A 13,842-nucleotide genomic window follows, 5' to 3' on the forward strand; every position below is an offset into this window, starting at 1 on the left:
AGTGGGGGCCGATATTCAACATTCTTAAAGAAAAGAATTTTCAACCCAGAATTTCCTATCCCGCCAAACTAAGCTTCATAAGTGAAGGAGAAATAAAATATTTTACAGACAAGCAAACGCTGAGTGATTTTGTCACCACCAGGCCTGCCCTAAAAGAGCTCCTGAAGGAAGCACTAAACATGGAAAGGAACAACCGGTACCAGCCCCTGCAAAAACATGCCAAATTGTAAAGACCATCGAGGCTAGGAAGAAACTATGGCAACTAACGAGCAAAATAACCAACTAACATCATAATGATAGGATCAGATTCACACATAACAATATTCACGTTAAATGTAAATGGGCTAAATGCTCCAATCAAAAGACACAGACTGGCAAACTGGATAAGGAGTCAGGACCCATCAGTGTGCTGTATTCAGGAAACCCATCTCACGTGCAGAGACACACATAGACTCAAAATAAAGGGATGGAGGAAGATCTATCAAGCAACTGGAAAACAAAAAAAGGCAGGGGTTGCAATCCTAGTCTCTGATAAAATAGACTTTAAACCAACAAAGATCAAAAGAGACAAAGAAGGCCATTACATAATGGTAAAGGGATCAATTCAACAAGAAGAGCTAACTATCCTAAATATATATGCACCCAACACAGGAGCACCCAGATTCATAAAGCAAGTCCTCAGTGACCTACAAAGGGACTTAAACTCCCACACAATAATAATGGGAGATTTTAACACCCCACTGTCAGCATTAGACAGATCAACGAGACAGAAAGTTAACAAGGATATCCAGGAATTGAACTCAGCTCTACATAAAGTGGACCTAATAGACATCTACAGAACTCTCCACCCCAAATCAACAGAATACACATTTTTTTCAGCACCACACCACACCTATTCCAAAATTGACCACATAGTTGGAAGTAAAGCTCTTCTCAGCAAATGTAAAAGAACAGAGATTATAACAAACTGTCTCTCAGACCACAGTGCAATCAAACTAGAACTCAGGATTAAGAAACTCAGTCAAAACCGCTCAACTACATGGAAACTGAACAACCTGCTCCTGAATGACTATTGGGTACATAATGAAATGAAGGCAGAAATAAAGATGTTCTTTGAAACCAACGAGAACAAAGACACAACGTACCAGAATCTCTGGGACACGTTCAAAGCAGTGTGTAGAGGGAAATTTATAGCACTAAATGCCCACAAGAGAAAGCAGGAAAGATCCAAAATTGACACCCTAACATCACAATTAAAAGAACTAGAAAAGCAAGAGCAAACACATTCAAAAGCTAGCAGAAGGCTAGAAATAACTAAAATCAGAGCAGAACTGAAGGAAATAGAGACACAAAAAACCCTTCAAAAAATTAATGAATCTAGGAGCTGGTTTTTTGAAAAGATCAACAAAATTGATGGACCGCTAGCAAGACTAATAAAGAAGAAAAGAGAGAAGAATCAAATAGATGCAATAAAAAACGAAAAAGGGGATATCACCACCGATCCCACAGAAATACAATCTACCATCAGAGAATACTACAAACACCTCTATGCAAATAAACTAGAAAATCTGGAAGAAATGGATAAATTCCTCGACAAATACACCCTCCCAAGACTAAACCAGGAAGAAGTTGAATCTCTGAATAGACCAATAACAGGTTCTGAAATTGTGGCAATAATCAATAGCTTACCAACCAAAAAGAGTCCAGGACCTGATGGATTCACAGCTGAATTCTACCAGAGGTACAAGGAGGAACTGGTACCATTCCTTCTGAAACTATTCCAATCGATAGAAAAAGAGGGAATCCTCCCTAACACATTTTACGAAGCCAGCATCGTCCTGATACCAAAACCTGGCAGAGACATAACCAAAAAAGAGAATTTCAGACCAATATCCTTGATGAACATTGATGCAAAAATCCTCAATAAAATACTGGCAAACCGAATCCAGCAGCACATCAAAAAGCTTATCCACCATGATCAAGTGGGCTTCATCCCTGGGATGCAAGGCTGGTTCAACATACGCAAATCAATAAATGTAATCCAGCATATAAACAGAACCAAAGACAAAAACCACATGATTATCTCAATAGATGCAGAAAAGGCCTTTGACAAAATTCAACAACCCTTCATGCTAAAAACTCTCAATAAATTAGGTATTGATGGGACGTATCTCAAAATAATAAGAGCTATCTACAACAAACCCACAGCCAATATCATACTGAATGGGCAAAAACTGGAAGCATTCCCTCTGAAAACTGGCACAAGACAGGGATGCCCTCTCTCACCGCTACTATTCAACATAGTGCTGGAAGTTCTGGCCAGAGCAATCAGGCAGGAGAAGGAAATAAAGGGTATTCAATTAGGAAAAGAGGAAGTCAAATTGTCCCTGTTTGCAGATGACATGATTGTATATCTAGAAAACCCCATTGTCTCAGCCCAAAATCTCCTTAAGCTGATTAGCAACTTCAGCAAAGTCTCAGGATACAAAATTAATGTACAAAAATCACAAGCATTCTTGTACACCAATAACAGACAAACAGAGAGCCAAATCATGAGTGAACTCCCATTCACAATTGCTTCAAAGAGAATAAAATACCTAGGAATCCAACTTACCAGGGATGTGAAGGACCTCTTCAAGGAGAACTACAAACCACTGCTCAATGAAATAAAAGAGGATACAAACAAATGGAAGAACATTCCATGCTCATGGGTTGGAAGAATCAATATCGTGAAAATGGCCATACTGCCCAAGGTAATTTATAGATTCAATGCCATCCCCATCAAGCTACCAATGACTTTCTTCACGGAATTGGAAAAAAATACTTTAAAGTTCATATGGAACCAAAAAAGAGCCCGCATCGCCAAGTCAATCCTAAGCCAAAAGAACAAAGCTGGAGGCATCACGCTACCTGACTTTAAACTATACTACAAGGCTACAGTAACCAAAACAGCATGGTACTGGTACCACAACAGAGACATAGATCAATGGAACAGAACAGAGCCCTCAGAAATGATGCTGCATAGCTACAAGTATCTGATCTTTGACAAACCTGACAAAAACAAGAAATGGGGAGAGGATTCCCTATTTAATAAATGGTGCTGGGAAAACTGGCTAGCCATATGTAGAAAGCTGCAACTGGATCCCTTCCTTACACCTTATACAAAAATTAATTCAAGATGGATTAAAGACTTATATGTTAGACCTAAAACCATTAAAATCCTACAAGAAAACCTAGGCAATACCATTCAGGACATAGGCGTGGGCAAGGACTTCATGTCTAAAACACCAAAAGCAATGGCAACAAAAGCCAAAATCGACAAATGGGATCTCATTAAACTAAAGAGCTTCTGCACAGCAAAAGAAACTATCATCAGAGTGAACAGGCAACCTACAAAATGGGAGAAAATTTTTGCAACCTACTCATCTGACAAAGGGCTAATATCCAGAATCTACAATGAACTCAAACAAATTTACAAGAAAAAAACAAACAACCCCATCAAAAAGTGGGCAGAGGACATGAACAGACACTTCTCAAAAGAAGACATTTATGCAGCCAAAAAACACATGAAGAAATGCTCCTCATCACTGGCCATCAGAGAAATGCAAATCAAAACCACAGTGAGATACCATCTCACACCAGTTAGAATGGCCATCATTAAAAAATCAGGAAACAACAGGTGCTGGAGAGGATGTGGAGAAATAGGAACACTTTTACACTGTTGGTGGGACTGTAAACTAGTTCAACCATTGTGGAAGTCAGTGTGGCGATTCCTCAGGGATCTCGAACTAGAAATACCATTTGACCCAGCCATCCCATTACTGGGTATATACCCAAAGGACTATAAATCATGCTGCTATAAAGACACATGCACACGTATGTTTATTGCGGCACTATTCACAATAGCAAAGAGTTGGAACCAACCCAAATGTCCAACAACGATAGACTGGATTAAGAAAATGTGGCACATATACACCATGGAATACTATGCAGCCATAAAAAATGATGAGTTCGTGTCCTTTGTAGGGACATGGATGAAACTGGAAAACATCATTCTCAGTAAACTATTGCAAGGACAAAAAACCAAACACCGCATGTTCTCACTCATGGGTGGGAATTGAACAATGAGAACTCATGGACACAGGAAGGGGAACATCACGCTCCGGGGACTGTTGTGGGGTGGGGGGATGGGGGAGGGACAGCATTAGGAGATACACCTAATGCTAAATGACGAATTAATGGGTGCAGGAAATCAACATGGCACATGGATACATATGTAACAAACCTGCACATTGTGCACATGTACCCTAAAACCCTAAAGTATAATAAAAAAAAAAAAATAAAAAAAAAAAAAATAAAGAAATATCTACGGAAAAAAAAAAAAAAAAAAAAAAAAAAAAAAAAAAATAAAGGACGGGTTATGAAGCCTTTCTTTTTTTTTTTTTTTTTTTTTTTTTGAGACAGGGTCTCACTCTGCCTCCCAGGCTGGAGTGCAGTGGTGCAATCTCAGCTCACTGCAACCTCCACCTCCCAAGTTCAAGTGATTCTCTTGCCTCAGCCTCCCGAGTAGCTGGGATTATAGGCATGATGCACGACCACGCCCAGCTATTTTTAGTATTTTTAGTACAGACGGGGTTTCACCATGTTGGCCAGGCTGGTCTTGAACTCCTGACCTCAGGTGATCCGCTCGCCTGGGCCTCCCAAAGTGCTGGGATTACAGGCATGAGCCACTATGCCCGGCCTATGAAGCCTTTCTTGATCCCTCCAATAGTAAGTACTCTCTCCTGTCTTTGAAATCCCACAGAGACTTGTTGGCTTTTCTCTCGTGGTACACATACCATTTACCCCTGCATTACAGTTGGGTCATACCTTTTTCTCAAGATAATAATCTTTGACATCAGAAACTATATTATTCATCTATATTGCCAAATAAATGGAAGGTATTCAGTAGATTATTCTGACAAGACAAATACGAAAAGGACAATCTAGGACATAGAACTATACAAACAATGGTGCTAAGTTAAGAGTATTTGTGACTTATGCCTCAAATGGGGACTATTCCAGTTTGGCTTTTGAACATAAGGTTTAGTTGCTAGAATCAGAGGGGTTAAGCTTGGAAGGTAGGTTGGAGTCAGATTACACAGAGCCTTGAATGCCCAGGTAATAAACAGCAGAGATTCAGTTCTCCGTGAGAGTCACTGATAGTTTTGGGCACTGGAGAGTAACAGGATCTGAGGTATGGAAGGTCAAACCAGAAGTCTCCTTGGAATTTGGTTGGAGATAAGTCCATCCCAGACAGAAAAACCAACTCTTAAGTGTGCTGACAAAATTAAGTGCATGACTCTGCAGATCTGTGAGTCCCAAAAAAGTCACCAAGTTAAAGACTGTTTTGTAGGCTTCCTGGCAACCAGACATTTATGTTCCCACTTCAGTAAAAGGAGACAGACCCACACCAAAGCAGTTATTACTAAATTTCCAAACTGGTGAAAAAAAGAAGATTCTATATGCTTCCAGAAAAGGGAGAGAGGAGCAAAAAAGTACACTACACACAAACGATGTGTATGTGTGTGTGTGTGTGTGTGTGTGTACACATACATGTACATACATACAGATTGAGTATCCCTTAACAGAAATGCTTGGGACCAGGAGTTTTTCCGATTTTTGATTTTTTTTTAATTTGGAACACCTGAATGATACCATTGAGAATCCCAAATATGAAATTCTGAAATCCCAAATGTTCCAATAAGCACTTCCTTTGAACATCATGTTGGTGCTCAAAAAGTTTTGGATTTGGGGGCATTGCAGATTTCAAATTTTTCAGATTTAGGATGCTCAATCTGTGTATGTATATATAAATTACAGTATGTGTATGTGTGTATGTATGTATATACATGTGTACATGTATATATGTGTATATATGTGCATGTGTATGTGTGTATATGTGTATGTATATATGTGTGTATATGCATATATGCATGTATGTAGATGTATGTATATGTGGGTACATACGTATATGTATATGTGGGTACATACGTATATGCATATGCGTATGTATGCATAAATGTGTATGTATATGTGTGTATGTGTGTGTGTATATGTATATATATGTATATGTGTATGCATGTGTTTATGTATGTGTATGTGTGTACAACTTGTTGTTTCCCTGGAGTAGCATCACATATTCTTAAATAAATTTCTACTACAGATGGCCAGGTGCGATGGCTCACACCTGTAATCCCAGCACTTTGGGAGGCTGAGGCAGGCAGATCACAAGGTCAGCAGTTTGAGACCAGCCTAGCCAACATGGTGAAACTCTGTCTCTACTAAAAACATTGAAATTAGCCAGGCGTGGTGGCGGGCACCTGTAGTCCCAGCTACTTGGGAGGCTGAGACAGGAGAATCGCTTGAACCCGGGAGTCGGAGGTTGCAGTGAGCCGAGACTGCACCACTGCACTCCAGCCTGGGTGACAGAGTGAGACTCCATCTCAAAAATAATAATAATAATAATAATTTCCACTACAGATTTCTAACAATAACATAAACAATGTAGAGTAGTGTTATATGTAACGTTCTATCTGTAACTTAGTTTTGAGGTTTATCAAATTTACATGCTCACAGCTCTAGTTCATTTTCATCATTGCATAGTATTCCACTGAATTTATATATTATACTTCATTTAATCATTTTTCTGTTACTGGAATTTAGGTTACTTTAAAAGCTTTACTTATGATGAACAATGCTATAATGAGCAATCCACGTATATATGTGAGATTTCATGCAGTTATAAATTTAGTAGTGGAATTATTAAGTATGAATTCACATTTACTAGACATTGCCAAACCAATATCTAAAGTGGTTGTACCACGGTCAACATTTAAAACACTTCAACATTTAAAATACTTTTTTAAAAGTTTTAAATATTTTAAAAAACTTTAACACAAATGTATACATATGTCTAAATAACATATTGTTACACACACACACACACACACACACACACACGTCATGATTCCCTCGAGTATCAGGGAGGGAAATGGGATCAGTCAGGGAGGGGCTGTATGAGGGAGGGGCTCATATAGATTTTCAATTATACATGTAATATTTTATGCCTTAAGCTATGTGATAGATACATAAATGCCCATTATATTATCTATATTTTTTGCGTATGGAACGGAAATCTTTCTAGAAGCTTCTGTTAAAATTTGGGAAATTAAACTCAACATTTAACTTTGCTTCATCTCAAAGCACAACTAAAAGATCGTAATCCCTCATCCAACCCTTCAGAGATATACGTGTTAGAGAATTCAGAAGCCACCACGCCCGACCAGGCTTGTTTCTTTTTTGTATCTGCTAAATGCTCAGGCCTTCCACAGAGCAAATGCAAAGGAAATCAGGGGTGTCAAAGTGTTTTCAAGGGGAGCTCCACCATCACTTTTCAGTGGTAAACTGTAACTCAGCTTTGGAGTAAGACCACAGCAAACAAAGGGAGAAAGGCGAAAGCCCTGCTTACCATAGAAGAGGAATGCTTTGGTCATGTGATGATGCAGGTAGGTCCGGTTGATAGTGAAGAAACAAGCGTCTGCTCCACATTGGCCTAACCTCCCAGTCTCCCCCGTCAGCGGGGACCACCAGAGCATAATGGGGTAGCTGTCCAATTCCCATTTACTTTTCCTGTTGAAGGTCAATCCTTCTTTCTTAAGAAACGAATTAAGATGCGTAGGTGCTTCCTCCATTTTTGTATGTCCATCTTGCAAACTAGAACTTTTAAACTCCTTCCTTTCAAACTTCCCCAACTCAACCATGACCTAAAAGAGAAGACAATTATTACCAGAGTCAAACTGTTTGATTTCCTTTTGCACATCTCTCATTCATCTTGATGATTTAGCCCCTGACTCGTTTTCAATTGCTGCTGTAACAAATTACCACAAACAGTAATTTAAAATAACACAAATTTAAGCTAGGTGCACTGGCTTACACTTGTAATATCAGCACATCGGTGGGGGGCCAAGGTGGGAGGATCGCTTGAGGCCAGGAGATTGAGACCAGCCTGGCCAACATGGTGAAACCCCGACTCTACTAAAAAATACAAAAATTAGTCAGGCATGGTGGCAGCACATGCCTGCAATCCAGCTACCTGGGAGGCTGAGTCAGGAGAATTGAATCACTTGAACTCGGGAGGCAGAGGTTGCAGTGAGCCAAGATTGCACCACTGCACTTGAGCCTCGGCAACAGAGCAAAGCTCCACGTCAAAAAAAAGAAAAGAAAAAAAAACTGGCCGGGCATGGTGATGCATGCCTGTAATCCCAGATACTCAGGAGGCTGAGGCAGAAGGATTGCTTGAGCCCAGAAGTTAGAGGTTGTAGTGAACTATGATTGCACCAATGGACTCCAGCCCGGGCAACAGAGCAAGACCTTGTCTCAAAAACCAATCAATCAATCACAAATTTGTTATCGCACAGTTCTGAAGTCAGAAGTCTGCAATGGGTCCCACTGGGCTAAGACCCAGGGGTCAGCAGGGCTGCATTCCTCCCTGAAGACTCTAGGACAGAAGCCTCTTTCTTGCTTCTCTTTTAGAGCCACCACCATTCTTGACTCATGGCCTCCTTCCTCCTCTTCAAAGCCAGCAACACGGCCTCTCTCTGACTCTTCTGATGTCATCTCTTCTCTCTGACCATATCAGGAAAGGCTCTCCATCTTTAAGAACTCATGTGATTACATGGGGCCCACATGAATAATTTGGGATAATCCCCCCATCTCAAAGTGGGTCACATTGATCCCATCTGCAAAGTCCCTTTTGCCACCTAAAGTAACATATTCACAGGTTTCAGGGATCAGGGAGTGGACACAGCCTCCAAATATCAACCAACAAGAATGGCCAACGATTCTACTAAACACTTAGAACAAATACATTTCCCCTCCATTTCATAAGTTTATAGGATATCCAGAAATAGTTTTGCCTCTTTTTTTTTTTTTTTTGAGACGGAGTCTCGCAGTGTCACCTGAGCTGGAGTGCAGTGGTGTGATCTCGGCTCACTGCAACCTCTGCCTCCCAGGTTCAAGCGATTCTCCTGCCTCAGCCTCCCAAGTAGCTGGGATTACAGGCACCAGCCACCATACCCAGGTAGTTTTTTGTATTTTTAGTAGAGACGGGGTTTCACTATGCTGACCAGGCTGGTCTCAAACTCCTGACCTCGTGATCTGCCTGCCTCAGCCACCCAAAGTGCTAGGATTACAGGCGTGAGCCACCGCGCCTGGCCAGTTTTGCCATTTAATGAAACCTATGACAGGAAAATTACCTGACTACTACTAGAGAATGCACTCTAGGGAAAATAAATTATAAATTACCAACTGGTTTCTTTTTTATTACAATTAAAGTAGTCATAACATGAGTTTTATGTTTCTAGTAATACTCACTATAGCATTGAGATGGTGAAATAATACCTAATGTCAAAATTCCTTAGAGTCTACGTTACCAACATAGTAGACCATGAGTACTAGGCTTCCACTCACTCCCACTTACAACCACGTTTTTAAATTTATTCCAGGATAGTCTAAGTCTGGGTCACTGGTCAGCTTGGACATCAGTAACAATTATCTGGAGGGCAGGGTGAGTGTAGCAGAAACTCCAGAAGTGCTGCCTTTTCATCAAATTTTAAGATTTAGTATTGTGCTGAGCACAGCGGCATACACCTACAGTCCCAGCTACTCAGGAGGCTGAGACCAGAGGATCGCTTGAGTCCAGAAGTTCAAGGCTGCAGTGCGGTATGACTGCACCACTGTACTGCAGCCTGAGCAGAAAAGGGAGACTCCATCTCGACAGAAAAAAACAAGATTTGATATTAATATAATTGATATGGCACTAATTATAGAAATATGCTGGAGAAAGTGTTGATCTGCTCCATATGTAACTGAAAGTTTAGCAGTCAGACTATGAAACAAATAAAGCATTAAAGCAGTTAAAGTAAGGCACATTTACATTTCTATGTGTTAACTGCTCCACCAGTCAGCCATGGAGGCCACTCCCTGTGCAGCCCTCGAGTCCTGCTTTTAGCAGCCAACAGTGTTACCTCTTTTATGTGCTAGCTGCTCCTGGTGTTAGATGAAGGCCACTGATCATTGATGCATTGCATGGAGTCTGTAACTCCCTGGGGAGGGCCCGTGACTTTCATTAGATTCTCAAATGTATCCAAGGCCAAAAAAAAAAAAAAAAAACCACTGAGTGAAAGCCAAGTAGCACTCCAGAAGGAGTAAGAAATTATATTGGCTTTAAAAAGTCATGGATCACCTGAGATGCCAAAGTCAACACTAGAGCAGCAGAGCCATCACTGAAAACTAAAGTCTGCCTGTTGCCAATAGCTCGCTCAGCATTTTTATGATGGAACAATGTGGCTCTCCCCAGTAGTTTGATCCACAGGAGATGACTTGTAGCCACAAACTATCTTTTCATCTGACTTTCTTCCCCGGCAGATGTACAACCAGTCACTTAAAAGAAAGGCTTTTAGAAAGCCATAGGATACAACTCCAAAGGTAAAATTTATTCCACATTTCAGATCAATATCTACTATGTCAGTTATAAGTTCATTTCCAAATAATAGGGATGCTTTTAAGGAGAGATTCTTCTTCTGCCAAACAACTTATTTTTTTTACTTTTTTTATTTTTATTTTTTTTGAGACAAAGTCTCTCTCCGTTGCCCAGGCTAGAGTGCAATGGCGTGATCTCAGCCTATTGCAGCCTCCTCTTCCCGGGTTCAAGTGATTCTCCTGCCTCAGCCTGCCGAGTAGCTGGGATTACAAATGCGGGCCACCACACCCCGCTAATTTTTTTGTATTTTTAGTAGAGACAGGGTTTCATCATGTTGACCCAAACAGCTTTTTAAAAGACATTACCTTTGGATGTCACTACCAGATTGTAGGAAATATGGCAGAATAAAGGAATGCATTAAATAAAACCATAAGCAGCCAATCCCACACTCTAGAAAAGTTAAAATGATAAATGACCCAGTTTTAACAAGTCCATGACATGGAATAAAAGGTGGGGCAGAAAAGCCTTTTTTTTTTTTCTTTTTTTTTTTTTTTTTTGAGACAGTCTCGCTCTGTCACCAGGCTGGAGTGCAGTGGTACAATCTCGGTTCACTGCAACCTCCACCTCCCAGGTTCAAGTGATTCTCCTGCCTCAGCCTCCCAAGTAGCTGGGACTATAGGCATGCACCACCACGCCCAGATAATTTTTTTGTATTTTTAGTAGAGACAGGGTTTCACCATGTTGGCCAGGATGGTCTTGAACTCTTGACCTCAAGATCCACCAATCTCGGCCTCCTAAAGTGCTGGGATTATAGGCCTGAGCCACCGTGCCCGGCCAAACCTTTTAAGAGTGAAAAAAACAAAAACACAGAACTTGAGACTCACCAACCAAATGCAATGTATAGGTTTGTTTATCCCAAATTCAAACCAACTCGGGCCAGACATGGTGGCTCACACCTGTACTCCCAGCATTTTGGGAGGCCCAGGTGGGTGGATCACCTGAGGTCAGGAGTTCGAGACCAGCCTGGCCAATATAGTGAAACCTCATCTCTTCTAAAAATACAAAAAATTAGCTGGGCATGGTGGCATGCCCCATCTCTCCTAAAAATACAAAAATTAGCTGGGCGTGGTGGCACACACCTGTAATCTCAGCTACTTGGGAGGATGAGGCAGGAGGATCACTTGAACCCAGGATGTGGCGGTTGCAGTGAGCCAAGAACATGCCACTGCACACCAGCCTAGGCAACAGAGAAAGACTCCGTCTCAAAAAAACCCCAACTCATTATGAAAATTCTTTTTTTTTTTTGAGACAACTGGGAAAAATTTAACATGGCCTGTCATACAGAGAATATTCAGTAATTGTTAATTTTATTGGGTGTGATAGTAGCAATATGGTTACATTATATTTTTCAAAGTTCCTAGCTCCAAAGTGAGAGAATCATATTAACATATACCCACGTGAAATGCTATTATGTCCTAGATTTGCTTTAAAATACTCCAAAATATGTTCCTATTTATGCAACTAAAAAGTAAAATTAAAAAATAAATATACATATATACCCAAAGAATTTACAGACAGTTTATACAAAATATAGTTAAATGTGAATGGAAAACAATGTCTAAGTTTTCCTCCAGAGAACTATATTTTAGCTTAAGTGTAGGTAACTATAATATTTTCATGTTTAGATTAATATTAATTAAATAATTTATGTTATAGAATCTGCTATGAGCTAAATTGTATACCCCAAAAAAATTCATATGTTGAAGTCCTTACTCCCAGTACCTTATAACATGACTATATTTGGAGACAGGGTCTTCAAAGAGGTAACTGAGTTACAATGGGTGGGCCCTAATCCAGTAGTACTGGTGTCCTTATAAAAAGGGGAAATTTTGACACACACAATTACAGAGAGAAGGCAGTGTAAAGACACAGGGAGAAAACAGCCATCTATAAGCCAAGGAGAGAGGCCACAGAAGAAAGAACCCTGCTGACACCTTGATCTTGGACTTCCCAGTCTCCGGAACTGTAAAAAAAAAATTAATTTTGGTTGTGGAAGCAAGCAACTTCATCTGCAGTATTTTGTTACAGTGCTAGCAAACTAACAAAGGATCCATGACATGATTTTTTTCTATTTACCCTACTCATATGGCAAAGTATTTCATTTGCCTAAAAACAGGAATGGAGGCTAGGCACGGTGGCTCACGCCTGTAATCCCAACAGTTTGGGAGGCTAAGGCGGGTGAATCACTTGAGGTCAGGAGTTCGAGACCACCCTGGCCAACACGGTGAAACCCTATCTCTACTAAAAATAGAAAAAATTAGCCAGGCGTGGTGGCAGGCACCTGTAATCCCAGCTACTCAGGAGGCTGAGGCAGGAGAATTGCTTGAACCCAGGAGGCGGAGGTTGCAGTGAGCCCAGATCGCACCACTGCACTTCAGCCTGGCAACAGAGCAAGACTCCGTCTCAAAAAACAAAAAACAAAACAAAAAAAACTTCCCACAGAAAGCAGCAGAAAGCTGAAAATGTCAGGCCTTCTGTGCAGCAACTCCAGCACAAACAAGGAAAGAGGCACATGTTGCCTTTCACCAGAATACCAATCTGGCAGAAGGCAGCAGTAGAAATACAGTACCATATTGTCTGCCAAAGTGCTTTTATAAGCATTATCTCATTCAATCCTACGCAGAAGGGAGATCCTGCAGAGTGAAAAAGCCCAGGAATACCTTAGCTTCTACCAGTCCCACAACTGTAACTACTCACATCCACAAATAACCTTTAAAGGTTGTGTGGAGAACTGGGCGTGGTGGCTCATGCCTGTAATCCCAGCACTTTGGGAGGACAAGGCAGGTGGATCACCTGAGGTCAGGGGTTCGAGACCAGCCTGGCCAACATGGCAAAACCCCGTCTCTACTAAAAATATATAAATTAGCTGGGCATGGTGGCGGGCACCTGTAATCCCAGCTACTCAGGAGGCTGAGGCAGGAGAATTGCTTGAACCCAGGAGGTGGAAGTTTCCGTGAGCGGAGATCACTCCATTGCACTCCAGCATGGGCAACAAAAGCAAAACTCCATTAAAAAAAAAAAGTCCTGTGGAAGCCAGGCGCAGTGGCTCACGCCTGCAATCTCAGTGCTTTGAGAAGCCAGGTAGGCAGATCGCTTGAGCTCAGGAGTTCAAAACCAGCCTGAGCAACATGGTGAAACCCCATCTCTACAAAAAAATAGAAAACTTAGCCACGTGTGGTAGTACGCACCTATAGTCTCAGCTACTCAGGAGCCTGCGTTAGGAGGATTTCTTGAGCCTGGGAGGTAGAGGTTGCAGTGAG

General features: G+C 41.0%; 1 protein-coding gene across 6 annotated transcripts in view; it reads right to left on the reverse strand.

The window, feature by feature from the left end:
• FUT10 (fucosyltransferase 10) overlaps positions 1-13,842 on the reverse strand; it is a 114,857-nt gene that overhangs the window by 83,085 nt on the left and 17,930 nt on the right. For all 6 annotated transcript variants that reach the window (XR_010114137.1, XM_063611469.1, XM_055295929.2 and 3 more), the window contains one exon: positions 7,511-7,805. Coding sequence is in view for 5 of the 6 variants with exons in the window: in XM_063611469.1 (XP_063467539.1) it covers positions 7,511-7,805 (295 nt within the window). In the remaining variant the exon portion in view is untranslated. The remainder of the gene's footprint in view (positions 1-7,510; positions 7,806-13,842) is intronic.

This window comes from Symphalangus syndactylus, chromosome 10, assembly GCF_028878055.3.
Source record: "Symphalangus syndactylus isolate Jambi chromosome 10, NHGRI_mSymSyn1-v2.1_pri, whole genome shotgun sequence".
Lineage (NCBI taxonomy): Eukaryota > Metazoa > Chordata > Mammalia > Primates > Hylobatidae > Symphalangus > Symphalangus syndactylus.